This window comes from Bombyx mori, chromosome 28 (genome assembly GCF_030269925.1).
Source record: "Bombyx mori chromosome 28, ASM3026992v2".
In the NCBI taxonomy this organism is placed as follows: domain Eukaryota; kingdom Metazoa; phylum Arthropoda; class Insecta; order Lepidoptera; family Bombycidae; genus Bombyx; species Bombyx mori.
In genome coordinates this window covers 5,638,665-5,660,383 of record NC_085134.1, presented here as the reverse complement: position 1 = coordinate 5,660,383, position 21,719 = coordinate 5,638,665, and the positions used below count along the sequence as shown (strand labels likewise).

Sequence of the window (21,719 nt, the reverse complement as noted above, 5' to 3'; positions counted from 1 at the left end):
ATACATGTTGTAAAATTGTTTAGCACTACTTAGAAAGTAATAAGAACCGTATCAAAGTCACAAAATGCCAAAATATCACGAACGCAAAACACACAAAATGGCGGCTCTCTGTGACAAGGGAACAAGCTACGCTGGCGACATCTGAGAAAAGCTTTAACCGGCCAACCCCATTAGGCTTCTAAATGATTTAGTCGGTCAGAAACCATCCTTGCTACTGAATTTAGTATAATGCTTCACTGAATTCAGTACCTAGCGACTGAATTCTGTCGACTAAATTTAGCCAATTGTAATAAGTCTTTAAGCCGATAGCCTTGAGAGGCTATTTCAGCGTAATCTTAACTAGTAGGTGAGCTCACGGGGCTCAAACCGGAGTGATGCTAACACTGGCCCTAGCAAGAGCAGTGCTTCGCAGAATCTACCACCGGATCGGAAACACTACCCACTGAAAGGATCCGGCGAGAAACTCAGTGGGGCTGTGTCTATGGGAAATCCCTTAAAACTTATCTAGCAGGCGGCACGTATGCGGAATAGCGTCATACATAAGCTATCACAACTGAGTTATAAAAAAAAGAGTACATATATATGTTAGACAGCAACAGCACTGTCACTTACTTTCATTTAAAATTCCTAATTTGGGCTATAAAAGTTTTAATTATCTAAATTACCTGTCTACGATTTTGGTAACACCGTGTCGTCATTCGAATTAGGGAAGACTTTTTGTGGGAAAGCGAGGAATGAAGTTGTGTGATTTGTTTTATTTTGTCAATTTAATGTTTCTTCAGGTTTAAATGTGTAATGACAGTGGCTTATTAGCTGTTTAATATCTGTGAAAGTGCACAAATGTGGGAAAATGAAACAAAGCGCTGGACGTAATTTCTCGGGATCCTCCAAAAAGTCCACTGAAAAAATCTTAGTAAATGACCACCATTTTACTGAGATTATATTTCATCCCTTAACATCTCATTTCATTTTATTTCATCCCAGTTGATAAATGTCTCAAATTAATCATCTTCATTTCATTTCACTCCATATTGTCATTTTTCATAAAAATAAGAATGAAAATTAAAATAAGACATTATCTGATCGTTTCTCGTGTTTCGTATCCTTTTATAACTTTGTCTCCCAATCTTTTATTTACGTCATTGGCAAAAAAGCTATTGCCAAAAGAAGAACGGAAAAAAAAAATACAACATGACTTAAAGGTCTTAGTTACCAAGTCACAAAATCCCTTTAAAAAAAAACGAATTAGGGATGCCGATTCTTGACGAAAAAGATAGATTCTTAAATCGATTCATATTGTAACGTAATAAATCGATTCACAAAAAAATCGAGATTCAAAAGATCGATTCCTTAAAAATCGATTTTTTCAAGAGTTCATTAACAATGTAAATATAAATCCATTTTATAAAAAACAAGAAAAACACCATAATACCTCTAGACCTCTTATCATTCAAATCACGGATTTTTTTAGTTCAGGGAATTCGATAATGACAATTATAGAAAAATATTTTTTAATAAATTATTTTATAATTATAAATTATTTTATTACCATGTCAAAGTATCAGGTCAGGTTTGAAAGAAGACATTTATTTTCTAAATGTATTTGTTTTATGAAAAAGTGAAGAAAATAGATAATTCAGCTTCTAGTGAATTTTTGAGCCATTAACTCTTTAACCGACAACACCGTAATATTACGGGTACATTCAACTAATCCTCTATCCTCTATATTATATATTTTATATTATATAATAATATATATTATTATATTATTATTAATAAGTATTAAAATAGATGAAATCAAAATAAGTGTAAAGTTAACTGAGTATCGAATTATCGCAAAAATATGGCCCCTGATAATTTATTGGTTGAAAAATTTATTTAAATACTTATTGAAAATAATTTTATGGTTTTTACCAAAACTGAAAAAATCGAATGTCAATTTTCAAGAGTGAAATATCGATTCACTGAATCAATTCAGAACTACATATCGATTTTAAAAAAAATCGATTTTCTGGCTCGAGAAATCGACTCTTCGATTAATCGATCTCGAATCCTCATCCCTAATTCGAATGTTGTGAGATTGTTTTGGTTTAAAGAATACCTTTTTTATTTAGATTGAATAATATTTTGATAATTATTTGCGAAATATGAATTTAGTATTAAGGCATGTTTTAACGAGGCAATCGTTACGGCTATGCGATAAAATCGCTTATAATAATGTACAAAAACAAATAGCAATAACCTCAAAATGTCCTATTATACAATATCGAAAATATTCCGAACAAGGAACGGAAACACGGAAGTTGCCTCAATTGATGGAATTCCCGCCGATAATGTGGCCTTCATTCATAAAATACGTAAAGAATTGGATGTTTTCAAATTTTATTATAAGACCGTATTTTGATCAAGAATTTAGTCTGAACGAGTTCATTGAAGCTTCCAAACATGCAGTTCAGGTAACGTTATTATATGATATAACTTTAAATTTGTACTATAAACTAGGTATATTACAATTTATGTACGTAATATTGGTAAATACCAATCTTAGTAATGGCAAATTGCCGATTAAAAAAAAGTTCTATTTGGAGAGTAGTTTTTTACTGGTGTAGGACCTCTTGTAAGTCCGCGCGGGTAGGTACCACCACTCTGCCTATTTCTGCCATGAAGCAGTAATGCGTTTCGGCTTGAAAGGCGGGGCAGCCATTGTAACTATACTGAGACCCTAAAACTGATATCTCAAGGTGGGCGGCGCATTTACGTCGTAGATGTCTATGGGCTCTAGTAACCACTTAACACCAGGTGGGCTGTGAGCTCGTCCACCCATCTAAGCAATAAAAAAAATTAAAAGTTAAAAATATAAATAACTTGGATTGATGACATCTATTTAAAAAAACATAAATGTCTTACTCAGTAAGTATGTTTGTGAAATCAAATGTACCATGCATTAAATGGGTAACTCTCAACTGACTTGATGTCAAGTGGCTACTAATGGAAATGGCATTTGAATACTACCCCTGATTTTGATACATAAGGCATAAATTCTAACTGTCTTGTATAACAACTCTCTTACCTTTCAAACTATAACAGATAATTTTTAGAAGCACAAGACAGCATTGTGGTGCTTACCTATGCAAGATCATAATGACATACCCTAATGACAGTAAAAAAAATATTGCCATTTTTATGAGTAAAATTTATACAATATAGACAATAGATAGAATAAAATATATTATAAATAGACAATTGCTTTGAATCACCATACTAATAAACCAATACACTAAGCATCTTATCCATCAACAATCTCCAACATTAAAAAATCACAATAATATGTTGAGTATGAATTTAGACCACTTTTTTTAGAACAGGTAACTAATTTTTCTTGTTAGATTGTTTCAGGAGCACTACAAAACAGTGATTTCAAAACTCTAGAGGGTTTGGTGGATAAAGATGCTATTAATGCACTGAAGACTGCTGTGTCTCAACTTTCTGTGTCCCAGCGGCAATTGTTAGCCATAGAAAAAGAAGATATATTTTATGCATTTCCTTATCAAGTAATTCTTTTCACTAATAATATCTTACTGTATTTTAAATATTTTTATTATAGCAACAAGTGAACGAGCTCATGGTCCCCTGTTGTTATCAAAGTCATTAATATATAAATGCTTTCATCCATCTTCACCTGATGTCTAAACTTCAAACTGGAATGCATTACTGCCTAGTGGCAGAATAAGGCAGTATGCAGCTGTGAAGTCACACAAGACCTTATTACTAGTAATTATTAGCAATCTCTTGCTTTTTTTCAATTCTATTTTTATTACATGTCTTACATTTTTATAATGTTCATATAAAAATCCAATAAGAGCAAGTTCAATTATTCAGTGGGTCTGCAACTGCTTAATATAATACTAGCTTGTAGTAGTCTTTGTTCAGTACTTCTGTTCAGATAATAAAATATCCTGGTTTAAATAAAACAACCTTTGCCTAAAAATATAGGTGACATACAATTCCCTATAATGAATTATCTAAATCAATATGTACTTATTACATTATAAATACAAAAGTGAAAGTTTATTATGGTTTCAATTCATTAACTAATCATCACAAAATTTTGTATACTCATATTCAGGGGTAAAGAAAAATAAGAGTGCTGTATATATAACTCACTAATATTTATAAGTGCTGTATATATAATTCACTAATATTTTGTTCAAGTCTTGTGCAATCTTAAATATCTAGTCTATATATATATAGTATAGTAGAATTGATATTCCCATGAACTGCAAACCACATTAATATCTCCAAAACATTTCAGAGCCCATACAATAGAACATAAATATAACTATCAAACTTGTTTTAATTTCAGGTTGGAGTAATTTTTGATGATTCGGATAAGCGTTGGGTTGAAATCACAATGTGTTATCATGTGTTAAGAGGGCTGAAAAATATGAAGGAAAGCGGTGACATGCCTCCAATAACTTTAGGGTAACTACTTTTTTTAAACAAGTTCACACACTGAGGATCTTGGCATTTTAAAATTATCATATTTATTTCATAACAAATTCTAAATGATAACCAAGCATTTGTGCATGCTTTCCATAAGAAATTTAGTAAATTTTTAATTCAATAGTCTATCAAATTTCTTATTTTATCTGTAACTGCTGTTTTACCTGCAGTCTTGTTTTATCTTTGAAATTCTATCATAAGCTGTGTTTTATGAAAAATAAACAATAATTAATTTAAATTGTGAAAAAGAATCTCGATTAGTCATTTACTACCTTTGTAATACATTATATATTACTGGGTATAAAAAAAAATAAGTTCTCATTACAGTGCAGATCTTAGTGCTTATGAGAGATTTTTACTGGTGGCAGGACCTCTTGCGAGTCCGCACAGGTAGGTACCACCACACTGCCATCATCATATAAGATATCTAAGAATAACTTAGAGACTCTTTTTATAATTATTTAAAATAGTGATATCATAAACATGAAGGCATAGATATCAAATTGAGTTTAATATGTCTTGTCTTTGCAGAGCTCAACCCCAGTACCAGGATAACATATTCATTTTGAACTACAGATTTATCAGAGAGTTCACTAAAGGAGTTGAAGACAGTTGGTGGGTTAACATTGTTAATCATTTTCAGCCTCATATGCTTATTAAGAAAATGTAAAAATTGTATTATAGACTGATAACTGGATTTTTAAAAATAAATACAAAAATAATTGTTGTTATAAAAAAAGTTGTATTTAAATAAGAATTATATTCTTGTCACAATAATCTGTTCTTTATTTGAATATTCAGAAAACATCACAGTAGTTTGTATAATCTTTTATCGACTCCTTCAATTTGTTGATTAATGTAATCGGTTCACCTGTAACATTGTAAACTATATTAGATTAATTATAAACTAGAGGTCCTGCAGTAGTCGAAATTCGACTATAATTAATTGGAATTGTATAATAAGTTTATACACTATTATAATTGTATTTTATACTTCTATAATCACAAATTTCGCCAAGGCTACACTATAAAAAAATATTAATAAGACAAACAATATTTTTTTAATCTATTCTCAATTTTACCACAGACGTCAAGAACAAAAGTTTGACAATAAATAGTATGCATGCGTGTGTACGTCAAATACATGGTATGTAGTGTGTGTAATGTTTTATTTATTGATTTAATGTATCTTTTATGCACTTCTTCTCTATATTCTATATAAGTGTGGAAAATTTCATACTTTTTCGTAAAAAGGGATACAAAGTTTTTGCTTCACGTATTAATTTAAGATGTGTAAGAGAAAGTCAGTTGCGTTTTAAGACCTTTTGAAGTGTTCAGTTTCTTATGACTGGTGTTGGTGAGTTTCATTTTTTTTTTAATTTTTTTTTCTACCTAATCTGTATGATGGTCTAGGGAGATTATATCAGTGTAACCTTAACTAGTAGGTGAGCTCACGGGGCTCAAACCTGACGATGTTGCTAACACGAATCCTAGCAAGAACCATGCTTTGCAGAATCTACCACCGGATCGGAAACGCGACCCACTGAAAAGATCTGGCGAGAAACTCAAGTGGTCTGTGTCTGTGGGTAAATGAACTCAGTGGGCTGTGTTTGTGGGTAAATTTACTCAGTGGGCTGTGTTTATGGGTTAATTTACTCACCGAGCCCTTCGTCGCAAGCGACGGGTTCGGTTCGAAAACGATGATCGGGGTGAGTTTCCAGCGACCGCTTAAAACTATGTAACCTATCATAAAGCACATAGCCCCTTATCTCTTCCTACCATATGGTTTGGTTTCTTTTCAAATCTAAATTTAGGAACTTCTTAAATACGAAAATTGCCTTTTTTCCACCAATTAAAGTATTAGATGAATATATTTAATGAGTAAAACGAACAATAACACAAACATTTTTGAGGGATTCACAGTAGGTGTTATTCTTTTTTTTTTATTGTCCTTGTCGGCAGACGAGCATACGGCCCACCTAATGATGAGTGGTTACCGTCGCCCATGGACTTCAGCAATGCCAGGGGCAGAGCCAAGCCGCTGCCTACCGCTTAATACTCTCCACAAGCCTCATTTGAAGAAGGACATGTCATAGCGCTCGGGAAACACCGTGGAGGGGAGTTCATTCCATAGCCGGATGATACGTGGCAAAAAAGACTTCTGGAAACGCACTGTGGATGACCGCAGTGGCTCCAGGTAGTATGGATGAACTCTACTCCAGTGGCGGGCGGTGCGATGGTAAAAACGAGATGCCGGTATCATCTCGAACAATTCTTCAGAGCACTCCCAATGGAACATACGGTACAAAATACAGAGGGAACCGAAGTCCCTCCGCAGACCCAGAGGTTCCAAACGGTCCGTGAGAATGGGATTCTCTTTTGCGATTTATTTATTTGAGGGAAGAAACTCGATCAAAGTTTGTGAATGCCGCTGCCTAATCTTGAGTCTAAACGATATCACAGTTTGAAAACCAAACCAGTTGTAAGAAAGTCTACCGTCAAAATCAAATAAAAAATGGAAGTTACTTACAATTCGGAACGTCGTTCAGTTGGCGTTTTTCAACACCGCATTGTACTTTTATTGGTTTTTGTTTCCGAAGTGAATTTTCGACATCTGCAAGGAAAACATTCTTAATGTATATTAATAATGCCGCCACCTACCTACCTGGAAACATGAGGTTTGTCTCATTTGTTTTGTCCCATTTTTACAATGGAACGCAGGGCTACTTCGCAGAAGAAAAAGTCAAACGGTCATGCTGGACTCACAATACTCAAGGATGCTCAATAGAGGCCCTGATTGAAAAATACCAACTGAATATTATTATAAAAAAATTTGGGGCGTCACCCCTGACAGAGATGATCCCTATTAACAAAAAAGTCGAGAAAAATATTCAATAATTGAAAAATGTCTATACAATATTGCATTAGGTATAGTCTGTATAAAAACACTCACAGATACATAATGGAAATAGACAGAGAGAAAATCGCATGCAGAGACGTTTTCTTCTTGCATGACTTTTTTATCAGTCAACTCCTACTAAGTGGTAGGACCTCTTGTGAGTCCGCACGGGTAGGTACCACCACCCTGCTTATTTCTACCGTGAAGCAGTAATGCATTTCGGTTTGAAGGGTGAGGTAGCTGTTGTAACTATACTGAGACCTTAGAACTTATATCTCAAGGTGGGTGGCGCATTTCGTTCTAGATGTCTATGGGCTCCAGTAACCACTTAACATCAGGTGGGCTGTGAGCTCGTCCTACCCATTTAAGTAATAAAATAAATTGTGTTTAGGAATTTGTTCCGAAAATCGATGTTAAGCCATACTTACCACCATGCACTCTATCTAGAAGACTACTGACATCACAATCCTCTCCAATCCTATTGCACAAAGCTTTCACATACTGACTGGCTCCAGGCACAATACGGTCTGTGTCACCAGTCTTTAGCTCGTACGTTTCATCAAAATTAATAGTAGTTGAGCACTCAATTTCGAGCACTTCATAAGCTGATTGCGATGATTGCGTTGAATAACTTATCAGTAGATTTTTGTGGACAATGTAATCTTCAGTAAAAACAATTGAATTTGATATATCAGGATTTGTTTCTCTGAAAAAGTGTATTGATTTTAGCAAGCTTTACCTGTACATGTAAGTACTTTTTTCTTTCTTTTCTCAGAGGTCAAAATTAGATCATCTGACGGACAAATGCTATAAAAAATCTAGGTTTAAACCTTTAAATCTTAACTACCTCACATGATATCATCTTTATGTTTTCCACACAGGTAGGTACCACCACCCAGCCTATTTCTACCACGAAGCAGTAATGCGTTTCAGCTTTCGATTTTATAACTCATATATCAAGGTAGATGGTGGTATTTACGTTGTAGATGTCTATGGGTTCCGGTAATAACACTAGGAGCTCGTCCCCCCATCAAAGCAATTGAAAAAAAAAACATGGGACAAAATTGTCATTGTAGGGACTTAGAATAAATCCTCTTCTAAGGTACTCCAAAATTCATATGACATGTTATCAAACTAGATTTATATTAGAATAATATTTAATGATATTGACTATAGTCACAAAATATTGCTAATGTGATTTGCCGGTGTGTGGAAGGATATTACAAAAACCACTCCAGTCTCTCTACTTAAAAGAATTACATCAGAAACCCGAGTTGTGAAGTGTGTTTAGTTTTCAAAAGTTTAAAATCATTGAAATTTGCATACCTGTCAAGATTGATTCTACACATGTCCAAAATAAATACACATAAATCTAAATTACATCTTTCAAATTGTTTCAGCATGTTATTTTCGGTCATACAATGTTCATTCTGTATATTTTCTGTGGGACAATCAATGCCTAGCATGCACTTTGTGTTACCTATTTGGCAGCCATGACCAGCATAAAATATAAAACCTAGAACAATACAAATATGAAACTGTCAATTTTTATACAAAATCTATCAAACAGCCATTTCAGATTGGAAAATATTTCTACAGCATTATTTGTCACACCATCAGCTTAAAACATTTAATTCAAATATTTCCTAAAATAAATTATTACTTGAAACAAAATCCACACTGCACTAAAAATATTAATTGTAAAGTAAAAATTATAATATTATATGCTTACACTATAATAAAAATATAAATTGAAAATTATTAATGAAACCAACTAATAAATTTATATTTAATTTTTTGTCTCTATAGGTGAAATTAAGACAACATTAATCATATTTAAATTGAATTCTGTATATTAAATATTTTCAAATTATTTAATCACTTACAATACGAATCAGGCGGTATGACATGAGATATTCTTCCAACAATATCCTTTAGATGGCTTGCGTGTGTATTCTTTACGGTCACAACAATAAATCCCAAACTTTTCAAATGCAGGGATAAAGAGTCACAGTCTACAGAGGGAGTGGCGAGTTTTGATAGATGTGTATATAAGTTATTTGCAATTAAAACAGCTATCTTCGAATGCGGTCGATATTTCCTCAAGGCACTGAGCAATACTTTGTATTGTGACACAGAACAGCCACTTAGATCTAATTTTCTCAGTAAATGCTCTCCTGGGCACTCTACATTTGTAAACGTTGTGCTAAACATACATGAAAAAATATTAATTTAATTACTAGCTGTGACTGTCATATAAACGTTTCGGTATTAGGTAGGACGATGTCTGGTATGTACTAGTGTAAAATTAATAATTTAATAAATTAGACCATGATGACGAGATGTAATCAGTTGTATTTATTACATTTATATATTTTCTTTAAATTACTCACTTCAGTTTCGCTAAGTTAGCGATTGTTTCACATTGATGTACTGTAAAATCTTTTGCCTTTTTATAGTCGTTATACGCTAGCTTTTGAAGTAATGACATATTTAGAGTTTAACTAATTTCAAGCACATACGATTTGTTCAGATGATCCTATATTTACGTTAGATACATGTAAATAAATATTTGTTTTCGAAGAATAAAAATTACTTTTATTATTATTATTTCATAGGTTGGAATGTTTTGTTTTCAAGTAGTAGTAATTTCATTTTTCTAATTGGAAAGGCAAAGGTATCACATACCATACAACGTAATCTTTTATATACTTTATTATATGAAAAATGATAATATAAAATTCAATGACATCATATGAAATGAGATGAGATGATATGGGATGAGATTATGAAAATCTCAGTAAAATGGTGGTCATTTACTGAGAGCTTTGCAGTGAACTTTTTGGATGATTCAAAGAAGTTACGCCCAGCGGCTTTTTTTCAATTTCCCACATTTGTTCGCTTTCACAGATTCGAAACGGCTATTAAACCACCGTTATTACACATTAAACCTGAAGAGACGAACGAAGAACTTTTTAGTTTTTAATGCCAAAACCTTGAAGGTAAAATTAATTTAAAACGAAACGCCCAAAATGGCTATCGGAATTGATACGTCAAAGTGGAAGCCAAGAAAAATATCAGGAACTCCTGCAGGAAAATTTGGTAGTGCAATTGCTATCGGTAGCTTATTAATAGGAGCAGGATGTGGCTTTTATTTTCAGTAAGTTTTCTCTAAAATAATTGTACAGTAACAATTTTGAGGTTATGTTTATTTTAAATTCTGAACCTCAACAATATTTCCATAAAATTCTGGTTCTGTCCATTCAAGCCGTCCCTTTTTTCTATAATTATTAAAATAAAACTTAGAATAATTAAGTGAGAACAATTTATGGAAAGAATTAAGTCCGTGTACAACATGTCGCGAACACAGTATTTACCATTAAAAGTTATCTTAAACTTTTAGTAATGCGAGCATAACACAGAATCTTCGTCGAGCTGCAGAAAAATTATATGAGGATCCCATAGAAGAGGTGGAAAGGAGATTATTGATAGCCAGCGGCCTACCAAATAGAACTGGTGATCAGATACGTGCCCTAATAGATGGATATGAGCGCCCCGATAGGCCGGATAAATAGAGAATGTGTGATAGTAGTAATAATAGGTAATGTGCTTATAAAAAAACAAGTCTCTATTCAATGATATGAATATTTACAGTAAAATGTGAATTATTTTATTTATAACAGAACAGTGAATGCTGCGAATGATTAGATAATTTAGTTCAAGCCATCTCTAAGAAGAGAATGATAGTAAATGATTGTTCAGGAATTAATCTACCAATTTTGTAAAATATTAGAAAGTCATAAATAAAATTTATCTGTATTAAGAATCATTAAATGAATTAAATCAATTAAAAAAATTAACAAAATATTGTTAACATTTTGTTCTCAGAGATTTCTGTCACACCGTGTATTCATTGTTTGAGAATATCAGAATCATTAAAATACAGTATGTACATATGATAATAAACTATTAAACTACACAAATTGTTTTATTTGTTGCCAGCACTAAAGACAAGAATGTGATAAGTAAATATTTCACGAGAGCAGCAGATGAGAGTCTTGAAGATTTTAAAGAAACTAAGAGAATCATTACCTGCCCTAAAATTATAAAGCCTGCCAGGAAACAGAGAAATAATGGAAAAAGAATCTGCAAGCAGAAAGACATAAGGACTTCTTTAAAAAGAAAGAATAATGAGTTAATTGAGTTTAGTAAAGAATTTAATAATGTTTGCGAGAAGACAGGTATTGATGTAGATTCAGAACAGTTGCAGTTGGCAGTAGCTTTATCAAAGTCTCTTCAAGCTGAATCTTCAGATGTAAATCCACAGAATTTTCGAAATTCCCAAGAAAGAACTAAAAAAATACATGCAACATTACAGGAATATGGTTTTGTTGTACCAGAAATTAAAATAACAACATCAAAAAAAATCAGGAAAAATAGAAAACAGTATAAACTGATTTCTCTTTCAGATATAGAGAAACAACAAAACATATCTGAGAAATATTCTTGTGTATTATTAGAAGATATTGACCGTATAGATCACAAAATAGAATCTAATATTAGTAATAGTCATTTATATAATCTAGCAACTAATGTTTCATATGAACATATAAAGGATAATGGTATATTTTATGTAGAAAACTTATTAGAAAAATCTACAAGTGCATTTAATTTATTAAGAGACTGGACTGAAATACCAGGGAGGCCAGTTAGCCCCAGAATTGCCAATAATTTTATCAGCTTTAGTGATATAGATTGCAGTCAGAGTGAATTAGACGATTTATTAAGTGGTACATTCAAAAGACGAACTGAAATCATGGTTTTTAAAACAAACAATGCTCCAAAATATTCAGGAGATGAAGAGAAAAGGAGTAACAATAAACCAGAAGATAATATTGTTATAGAAAGTGTAACTCGACACAGATGTTATTCGCCAGACATATTTGATGATGAATCTTTGTTAATGGATAATAGTCGACATGCTCAACTTATATCACAAGAGAAACATATTAGTATGGATTTAACAGAATGCTTGAATCATGTATCTCAAATTACATCGAAAAGCGCAATCATGGAAAATAAAAATATAACTAGAAGGAGGTCCGATGATTTTATGGACATGACTGAATGTGTGTCAAGTTCAAAAACTGTTGTAAGTAAAATTGATTTAACTGTTGACCATATTAATATCATATTAGAAGAAAACCACACAGAAGATGATTTAGAAAAGCCTAGTATGCCAAGAAATAGTAAAAATAATCTGGATATTGATGTTATAGATGTTGATGAATATACTAGAACTCTGTCCAATAAAAGGTTTGAAACAAAAGAAGTATTAGATCTCACACAAGACAAAGTAATTTCTGCTAAAAGAGAAAGTTTATTTGATGATTTTATTCATGATCATGACAGCAAAGAAAATGTGACTATTGAAGTGCCTTTTCAATATTCAGAAGCAAGTAACAATATTGAAAGTCGAAATTTAGATAATGGTAATGAAGAAATCGATCTAACTCAGAGCCCTGAATTGCTAAATGATACTGATGATATAGATTTAAAAAAAGCAAAAAACAATACTGAACATGAAAATTATTCAAAAAATCATACTTTAAATGATTCTATAGAAAACGAAAATGCAGAGGTATTTAAAGAAATTGTAAAAGATTGTGAAGAAGAAATCGATTTAACACAATCCTCAAATTCACCCAATGGCTCTGACAGGGAATCTCCAAATCTATGTTTGAGTGCACTTGGTAAAATGGACAATATTTCTATAGATTATGATGAAATTCAAAGTGGAAAACATACAGTTTATTCATCAAATGAAAATTCCTCAAAAATAGACCCTATTGAAATTCAGGATGTTGAACTTAGTCAAAAGTCTGAAATATTTGAAATACATGACAATGAATTGGATTATTCATTGAATAAATCTAGATTTGAGAATTCTGATAAAGCCAAACTAACATATCTAGATAAAAAAGTTCAAAATCAAGAATCATTTGAAAGTGAAACAGCCGATAAGCAGAAAGATGATGTGGAATTTAATGATAATGAATATACTTCTGCAATTAATTTACAAAATGAAGTATTGAGTTCAAATAGCGTAACTCCTTCAAGAGAAAAAAATATTTTTAGAACAGAAACACCAAAAAATAATGATTTCATAATAAAATTGGACGAAGTAACTCCGATGCAAGATTATGCATCAATGACCAGTCCAGAGAGAAACAGGGAATTAAATAAGTACGGATTAAAACCCTTGAAGAGGAAAAGAGGTGATTACATAATAGTACAATATTAAAAAAAATCTAATTTAAAAACATTGATTCCGTGCTATATTTTGATACACTGTGGTATCTAAAACTTCTGCACTTGTATTTTTTTTAGTGGAGCAACTAACATCAATGTTACAAACAATGCTACAGCTACTTGAGCCATCAGAACTTATTAATTAAATCAAGGTCTGATGAAGTGCTCTCTCTCTAGCATAGGTTAAAGTTATTGCCGGTTGAAAGGTACATAGGTTGTAGGTATAACATCATGTAGTAAAAATCAAACATCCAAATATATGAAGGTTTGGTGGTCGGAATATACCATACCAGTACCAGCAGTATTGCGTTTCGGTTTGAAGGGTGGGGTAGCCGTTGTAACTATACTGAGACCTTAGAACTTATACTTCAAGATGGGTGGCGCATTTACGTTGTAGATGCCTATGGGCTCCAGTAACCACTTAATACCAGGTGGGCTGTGAGCTCGTCGACCCAACTAAGCAATAAAAAAAAATAGTATTGAGACTTGTCCTCATGTCTCAAGACGGACGACATTCGTATAGTTCTGGCCATGGACTTCAGTAACCGCTTAATCCCAGGGCATTTTGTCTATAAAATAAATTTCAATAAAATAAAAATGAATATAAAACAATCAAAATTCAAATTTAAATCAACACAAGACCGTTTGCTAAAGTTGTAAATAGTAAAGACACAGCCCACTGAGTTTCTCGCCGGATATTCTCAGTGGATCGCGTTTCCGATCCGGTGCTAGATTCTACGAAGCCCTTCTCTTGCTAGGGCTAGTGTTAGCAACGTCGTCAGGTTTGAGCCCCATGAGCTCACCTACTTGCTGATATAGCCTCTCAAGGCTATCAGCTTGGTAGGAAAAAAAAGTAAGCTGAACTTCATAACCTCTTATCTTTTAAAATTTCAGCCGTACAACTCTTGACCCATCTCTACAACCAAACTCATCCTTTGGTCGAAGAGATGCCAGTTGACGTAATAGCATCACCATCGAAAAAACGCAAGAGAAATAGCCCGAAAGCAATAAGAAGTGCCAAGAAGGATTCTCCCATCAAGCACAATGTGAATATAGAGGATTGCTATGAAGTTACGAATGAAACGCCCGTGATAAGAGAAGTGGAATGTCACTCCGACGATTGGATGTTTCAAAAAAAGGAAAGAGCAAAGGTGCATTTCATTTTAATGCTGATTAAATTTCCAGCCTTAAGCGATACATTGTGATATTAGTATTTAATACGGTTTAATTAGTTAAAAAGCCCTTGGATGAGGTTACTTGGTTTTTTTAAAAGTCGTCGCGTTAAACTTGTTGTCAGTACGGGTAGCGCCATCTGTCGTCAAATAGGAAAACCGATACTAAAACAACTCGCTTGGCCAATGGTCGGCCACCCGCGACTCTGACTTCTTAACTACGGCTCTTCCGCAAAATGTTTAGTTCAGGTACCGGAATATTACTTATTTTGCCTTTACTGGTGGTAGGACCTGTTGGTATATTTGGCTCTTTTGGTTGACAAGGTTGCCAAAGTTGCCGACCACTGCGCTAGTACTAATGGGAATGTCGTAGAAAATTCTAGAAATAGTCGACAAAAAAAAAGGAAGTGGATGATATGAAGGTGAAAAGAAACTACGAAGCGTACAACTGAAGAAACCGGTCATCGTTCTCATCGAACCCGTCGCTTGCGACAAAGGGCTCGGCGAGTAAATTAACCCACAGACACAGCCCACTGAGTTTCTCGCCGGATCTTCTCAGTGGGTTGCGTTTCTGATCCGGTAGTAGATTCTGCGAAGCATTGCTCTTGCTAGGGCCAGTGCTAGCAACGTCGTCAGGTTTGAGCCCCATGAGCTCACTTACTAGCTCGGTGAATCTAGAATAACCCCACGAGGTTACTAGAATAGGTAGGAAAAAAAAAGCTTAAGTAAAAACTTACTTTAAGTGTCGTAAGAATTATATTGAGTTTTAATTAGTATTAAGGTGAAGAGTTTTGTCAGGCCCCAAGTAAATCAATAGTAATATTCCAGGTGCACTCATGCAGACTCCCTCTGCACATAGCATTCCACAACTACGTGTCGTGTCGTAACGGACTTCGGGAGGCGATTCTGAAATACGACCCGGTCAATATAGATGTTATTCACAAAGAATTAGCCGGCTACGGTCACAGATATGATCCCAAGGTGAGTTTATGTTACACTGTTATGTAACATTACTGGTGGTAGGACCTCTTGTGAGTCCGCGCGGGTAGGTAACCACCGCCCTGCCTATTTCTGCCGTGAAGCAGTAATGCGTTTCGGTTTGAAGGGTGGGGCAGCCGTTGTAACCATACTGAGACCTTAGAACTTATATCTCAAGGTGGGTGGCGCATTTACGTTGTAGATGTCTATGGGCTCCAGTAACCACTTACCAGGTGGGCTGTGAGCTCGTCCACCCATCTAAGCAATAAAAAAAATGATTTGTTTGTTTGTTTGTATTGAATAGGCTCCGAAACTACTGAAGCGATCTGCAAAATTCTTTCACTTTCACTGTTTGTTAACTACACTATTCCCGAGTAACATAGGCTGTTTTGAAAAAATTAGGGATCCTTACTAAAACTCCAATAATGTAACGCAAGGTGTAAAAAAATTACCTAAAATATTCTTTACATCGCGTGTGCTGCGAAAACTATTGATGATAGAATAAAAGAATGTACTAAGACTTTGTAGAACACTTTATTATTTACAAAAAGTGTCGCGACAGCATATGCCTAAATATTATAGTTATGCCGCAATACTACTACTACTACTACTACTACTACTACTACTGAGTTGGCGCTATGACCCCGAAGTGGGTTTTGGCCTCCGACAATAAACTTTGCCATTCATCCCGCAATAAGTGTTCTTTTATTTTTTAAATAAAACAACGTCAAATATCGTTGAAATTTTTGTTAAAGACCCGAGCGGAGCCGGAGAGGGCCGCTAGTTTGCAATAAAACACTTCTATTGTTGTTCTTAATTTCAGGATCTTCTCAAGTTTCTGGATAAGAGATGTATAACAGTGAAGACGAGTGATAACGCCAAGAGTTCAAGACACTAATGTCAAGTAACATGAAGAAGAATGACGAAATGCAATTTGTTCATCATGTGAATGTAAATATAGAGTATTTTAACTAAACATGACTTTTATCTGATTATTCTAACTTCCTGATTAGTGTTTAACTCGGCTTATTTAAAATATATATCAATAATTTTAATTTCAAATATAATCTTGGGGGGTAGATGTTGCTCGCGTCCGTAGGATTACCATCTTTTCCTAGACCCTCCCTACACGTGCCCTCCGGGTGGTGCAAAATGAGCAACAACGCCGAGCTACAGGCGGCGGTTAATTAACCTGAATAATGGTAACCACAAACCATGAGGACTAAATTCCCTCAATAAGAGTGGCGATGGTACCTTGGGAAAGTATCATTAGTATTTCTCCCAACCCCTTTATAAAAATATGGAAAGTCAGAGTAATGAGTGTGATTTGTCATGCGCCCCGGCTAACCCCCGGCGCCCTCTGGTACCCGGGCCGGAGGGTGTGAAATCTGCTACCGAAGACGGCATAGAAGTGGCAACCCAGGCTTCTATGCCAGTAAATGCTACTGGTCAAAAGAAGTTAGTTCAGCAGGCATTCCATCCTAGCCTCTTTTTAAATCGGCCAAGAAGTTCGTCCCTAGGAAGTCTTTCGAACCAGGCGTCTGCTAAAGAAAAATGTAGTCAAAGCTCTGAGGACTCTGCCGAAACGCTAAGAGATACCACATGCCCACCACCATGGCAAAGAGTTCCTGTAAGCAGAGGTGTCAAAAGAAAGAAAACATCTTACGGTCCAGTCCCAGAATCTGTGATAACCTCAAATAAATTTAGTGGTCTTCAAATTGATCTAACAGACGAAGACTCTGAAACTACTACGGTTAAAAAAACAAGTAAACCGCCCCCAATTATTCTATATGGGGTCGACGACATTAACAAACTTACTGAAATGCTAGAAACTGTCGCGGACGTGACAGAGTTCACATTCAAGATCACTAATCGAAACCAACTAAGGATGAACTGTGTTAACATGGATGTGTATAAAAGAATCCTTACCCTAGTGAGAGAAAAGGGGCTAATAGGCCACACTTTCAATCGAAAGGATGAAAGATGCCTCAGAATTGTCATACGGAACTTACACCCTTCTACACCCATTGACATTATCAAAGAAGAAATAGAAGCCACCGGAAATATTGTTAAGGGAGAAATAATTAATGCGAAATTCGGCCCCGAAAAGAAGCCTACTTCCACCTTTTTCGTGAATCTCTTGCCCGGCCCAAACAATAAAGCTGCTAAAGACCTTAAATTTATATACCATCAGTCTGTTGTTATCGAAGACCCGAGGAAAAGAAGGTCTATAATCCAGTGTCACAGATGCCAGCAATACGGGCACTCTAAGAATTACTGTATGCGACCTCCTCGTTGTGTTAAATGCGGCCAATCCCATAAGACCTCCGATTGCGATAAAAAAGACCGTAATACACCTGCGCTTTGTGCGCTCTGTAGTGGACCACATCCAGCCAACTATAAAGGATGCGAGGTATACAGAGAAATCCTTGCACGAAGGATGAAGCCGCCAACAAATAAAAGAAAGATCCTTGAAAATCCACCATCCACTAAAGGGGAGCAATTTAAGACTGCATACCCAAGACAAAGAACCCAAATACACAACACATATGCGGAAGCCATAAGATCTAACAGCACACAACAGACTGATGACTCTCCTGATTTGCAGCCACCGGTCTCTTCACCAATAGAACAATTACTTCTCAAACAAACAGAGAAATACGACCTCATCCTACAACAAATGAGCACATTAATGATGCTCATAAATAAACTCATTAATAAGATCTCAAAATGACTTCATTAAGAATAGCTACGTGGAACATTAACGGCCTCGCCCCTAATAAGAACGAAGCGGAACTACTTATGACTCAGCATAATTTAGATGTGCTGCTAATCTCCGAGGCTCACTGTACCGCGTCCTCTAGTATAAAATTCAAAAACTATGTGTGTTACGTCACTACTCACCCTGATGGTACTGGACATGCAGGAACAGCAATAATAGTACGAAAATCCATTAAACACCACCCAATGCCTGGCTACAAAACCGATCACATTCAAGCCACTACAATACTAATTGAAGACAAAAGTGGTTGTTTTAACTTGTCAGCAATATACTGTCCGCCAAAGCATAAAATCATGGGGGATATGTTCATAGATTTCTTCCAAAGTCTCGGAAATCGCTTTGTCGTGGGTGGAGACTGGAATGCAAAATGCACTTACTGGGGCTCGAGACTAACGACCACAAGAGGACGACAGTTGAAGCTCTGTGTGGATGATTGCAAATTAACCACAGTTTCAACTGGGGAACCGACTTACTGGCCCTCAGACCCAAATAAAATTCCAGACCTATTGGACTTCTTTATTTTGAAAGGGTTTTCAACACACTATATCAAATCTGAGTCGTGCTATGACAGCTCCACAGACCACACTCCAGTCCTGCTAAATTTGAGTACAATGGTGATAGAATATACGACACCTGAAAAATTGAGTAATAAAAGCACTGACTGGAAATCGTTCAGGGAAACCCTTGATGAAAAAATTGACCTGAAAGTAGCTCTGAAAACACCTGATGATATTGAAAATGCGACTAGATACATAACTAATCTGATCCAAGAAGCATGCTGGGTGTCCACGCCTGAAGAAGAGTCTGTAAAAACTCGTATAAACTATCCATTGGAAGTCAGAAAGGCAGTACTGGAAAAGAGGAGGCTTAGAAGAGTCTGGCACCAAAGCAGATTAGAAGCAGACAAGAAAGCGCTGTATAGGAGTGCGGTTCAACTAAAAGAAATACTGAACAACTGGCACAATAAAACGTTGGAGGATCGTCTCGTGACACTAACAGCCACTGCAGCAACTAATTACTCGTTGTGGAAATTCACCAAGAATTATAGCAGACCTCAGTCATTCAAACCTCCGATAAAAACCATGAATGGTTGGGCGCGAACATCTCAAGAAAAAGCAAACGCATTCGCTCAACATCTTGAATCAGTTTTTAAACCAAATGCTGACATAGATTTAGTACATGAGGAACATATCAATGAAATTCTGCTACAAGACTTCCAAATGCTACCCCCACAGCGGCCAGTCACAGTACGCGAAGTTTGGAGAGTTATATCAAAACTACAGGATAAAAAGGCTCCCGGATATGATCTTATAACCAAGGAGATATTAAAACAAATTCCAAGGAAGGTGGTAGTGTTCCTGACTTCACTCTATAATAGCATACTAAGAGTCCAGTATTTTCCAATGGCCTGGAAAGTATCTCACATAATTATGATTCACAAGATGGGCAAACCACCCAATGAAGTATCCTCATACCGACCTATAAGCTTGCTGCCAATACTTTCCAAAGTTTTCGAGAAGCTCCTGAAAGGTAGACTTGTCCCAATCCTCAATGACGAAAAAATCATTCCTGATCATCAATTTGGGTTTAGACGAAATCATGGCACGGTCGAACAAGTTCACAGAGTCTGTGAAAAAATACGCAAAAGTTTGGAAGAAAAACTCTACTGCTCCTCGGCGTTTCTAGATATACAGCAGGCCTTTGATAAAGTGTGGCATAAAGGCCTCCTGTATAAATTAAAGGCAGCGCTACCTCATCAGTATTATTGTCTGCTAAAATCGTATCTCGCAGACAGAATATTCCAGGTGAAAGAAGGGGATTCTTTGTCACGATTCTGCGATATCTCAGCAGGTGTACCACAGGGATCAGTCCTGGGACCACTATTATATACTATATACACTGCTGACCTACCTGAGGTTAATGATGTTACCACTGCAACATTCGCCGATGATACTGCAATATTGGTGAGTCACACGGATCGTTTTGTAGCATCACAAAGATTGCAAAAAGGTCTTGATAAAATATCCACATGGCTACACAAGTGGCGAATAAAAGCCAGTGCAAACAAGTCGGTACATGTTACATTCACATTGCGAAAAGGTGATTGTCCACCTGTCCATGTTAATAACGCTATATTGCCCCATCAAGACAATGTAAGATACCTGGGAATGCACTTGGACCGCCGCCTAACATGGAAACACCACATTCAAACTAAGAGACAGGAACTAAACATCCGATACAAAAATCTCCATTGGCTGTTGGGACGTAACAGCAAGCTGAGTGTTGACAACAAACTTTTAATTTACAAAGTTATCCTTAAGCCAGTTTGGCTGTACGGAATCGAATTATGGGGTAGCGCCTGCAATTCGAATATCAGTATTATACAAAGAATGCAAAACTGTATCTTGCGCTCCATAAGTGGTGTTCCGTGGTTGGTCACAAACACTGAAATACACAAAGAACTAGGGATGCCTACAATAATGCAGGAAATCGTAAAATTTAAACAAAAACACCACGAAAGACTGGAAAAGCACCCAAACAATCTGGCTGCCGCCTTGAAAAAACGAAGTTACGGTAAAAGGCTCAAGAGAAAAGACGTCATATAGTTCAATGACAAATCTTAAATTTAGAGTAGATGGCTCGCTGGAGTCACGCTCTTACTGACTTAGAAAATTTCAACTCATCTAATAAAAGTACTGGATACTGATTGTAGATAAAAAGAGAGAAAAAAAAAAAAAAAAAAAAAAAAAAAAAAAAAAAAAAAAAAAAAAAAAAAAAAAAAAAAAAAAAATATATAATCTATAATGTTGTAGCTACATTGTTTTTTTTTCATTGTGGACAATAGAGCTAACGGCCCTGATTCTAAGTGGTTTTTAAAGCTTATAGACATCAGTAATGCAAATGCGGCTACTCGCCTTTAGAACTGAGCTTTAGTTCTCAGTTTAGAGTACAATGGTTTACAGCAGAAATAGGCAGGGCGATGGTACTGGTACAGAGAAAATTAATTGACAAAAAACGAATATGAAAATTGGTGTTTTTCCGCAGTGTCATTATACAATTTCAAATTAATTAA

The 21,719-nt window shown here is 35.2% G+C and overlaps 3 protein-coding genes across 5 annotated transcripts; 2 read left to right on the top strand and 1 right to left on the bottom strand.

The window, feature by feature from the left end:
* Nucleotides 1-2,074: 2,074 nt before the first annotated feature.
* LOC733014 (juvenile hormone esterase binding protein) lies at nucleotides 2,075-5,278 on the top strand. The gene is given in 4 exon segments (NM_001047009.1): nucleotides 2,075-2,456; nucleotides 3,387-3,551; nucleotides 4,364-4,482; nucleotides 5,035-5,278. Coding segments are annotated over 4 exon segments (732 nt in total). The 5' UTR covers nucleotides 2,075-2,147; the 3' UTR covers nucleotides 5,174-5,278.
* LOC101746834 (uncharacterized) lies at nucleotides 5,226-10,072 on the bottom strand. Its single transcript, XM_004923393.5, has 6 exons — nucleotides 9,796-10,072; nucleotides 9,289-9,608; nucleotides 8,729-8,918; nucleotides 7,831-8,108; nucleotides 7,034-7,117; nucleotides 5,226-5,374 (listed from the first exon to the last, which is right to left on the bottom strand). The coding sequence occupies exons 1-6, from the start codon at nucleotides 9,891-9,893 to the stop codon at nucleotides 5,301-5,303; spliced, it is 1,044 nt and encodes a 347-aa protein (XP_004923450.1). The 5' UTR covers nucleotides 9,894-10,072; the 3' UTR covers nucleotides 5,226-5,300.
* LOC101739212 (structure-specific endonuclease subunit SLX4) lies at nucleotides 9,674-16,840 on the top strand. Of its 3 annotated transcripts, none has more exons than XM_062676808.1 (6): nucleotides 9,674-9,692; nucleotides 10,313-10,562; nucleotides 10,806-13,680; nucleotides 14,609-14,865; nucleotides 15,715-15,867; nucleotides 16,688-16,840. In XM_062676808.1, the coding sequence occupies exons 3-6, from the start codon at nucleotides 12,219-12,221 to the stop codon at nucleotides 16,760-16,762; spliced, it is 1,947 nt and encodes a 648-aa protein (XP_062532792.1). In that variant the 5' UTR covers nucleotides 9,674-9,692; nucleotides 10,313-10,562; nucleotides 10,806-12,218; the 3' UTR covers nucleotides 16,763-16,840. The 3 variants fall into 3 exon arrangements, with proteins under 3 accessions (XP_062532792.1, XP_004923479.2, XP_062532791.1); XM_004923422.5 differs by lacking the exon at nucleotides 9,674-9,692 and having other exon boundaries at nucleotides 10,212-10,562; nucleotides 10,806-11,003; nucleotides 11,405-13,680; XM_062676807.1 differs by lacking the exons at nucleotides 9,674-9,692; nucleotides 16,688-16,840 and having other exon boundaries at nucleotides 10,212-10,562; nucleotides 10,806-11,003; nucleotides 11,405-13,680; nucleotides 15,746-15,868.
* Nucleotides 16,841-21,719: the final 4,879 nt, after the last annotated feature.

What these genes read in the sequence shown, in the direction of transcription:
- LOC101739212 (XM_004923422.5), top strand. Translation starts at nt 10,981, where the DNA reads ATGTGTGATAGTAGTAATAATAG. An exon ending in ACCCTTGAAGAGGAAAAGAG is followed by an intron (nt 13,681 to 14,608) that starts GTGATTACATAA and finishes TTAAAATTTCAG; the next exon opens with CCGTACAACTCTTGACCCAT. An exon ending in AAAAAAAGGAAAGAGCAAAG is followed by an intron (nt 14,866 to 15,714) that starts GTGCATTTCATT and finishes GTAATATTCCAG; the next exon opens with GTGCACTCATGCAGACTCCC.
- LOC101746834 (XM_004923393.5), bottom strand. Translation starts at nt 9,893, where the DNA reads ATGTCATTACTTCAAAAGCTAGCGTATAACGACTATAAAAAGGCAAAA. An exon ending in TGTAGAATCAATCTTGACAG is followed by an intron (nt 8,109 to 8,728) that starts GTATGCAAATTT and finishes ACACTTTTTCAG; the next exon opens with AGAAACAAATCCTGATATAT. An exon ending in ACTGAACGACGTTCCGAATT is followed by an intron (nt 5,375 to 7,033) that starts GTAAGTAACTTC and finishes ACAATGTTACAG; the next exon opens with GTGAACCGATTACATTAATC.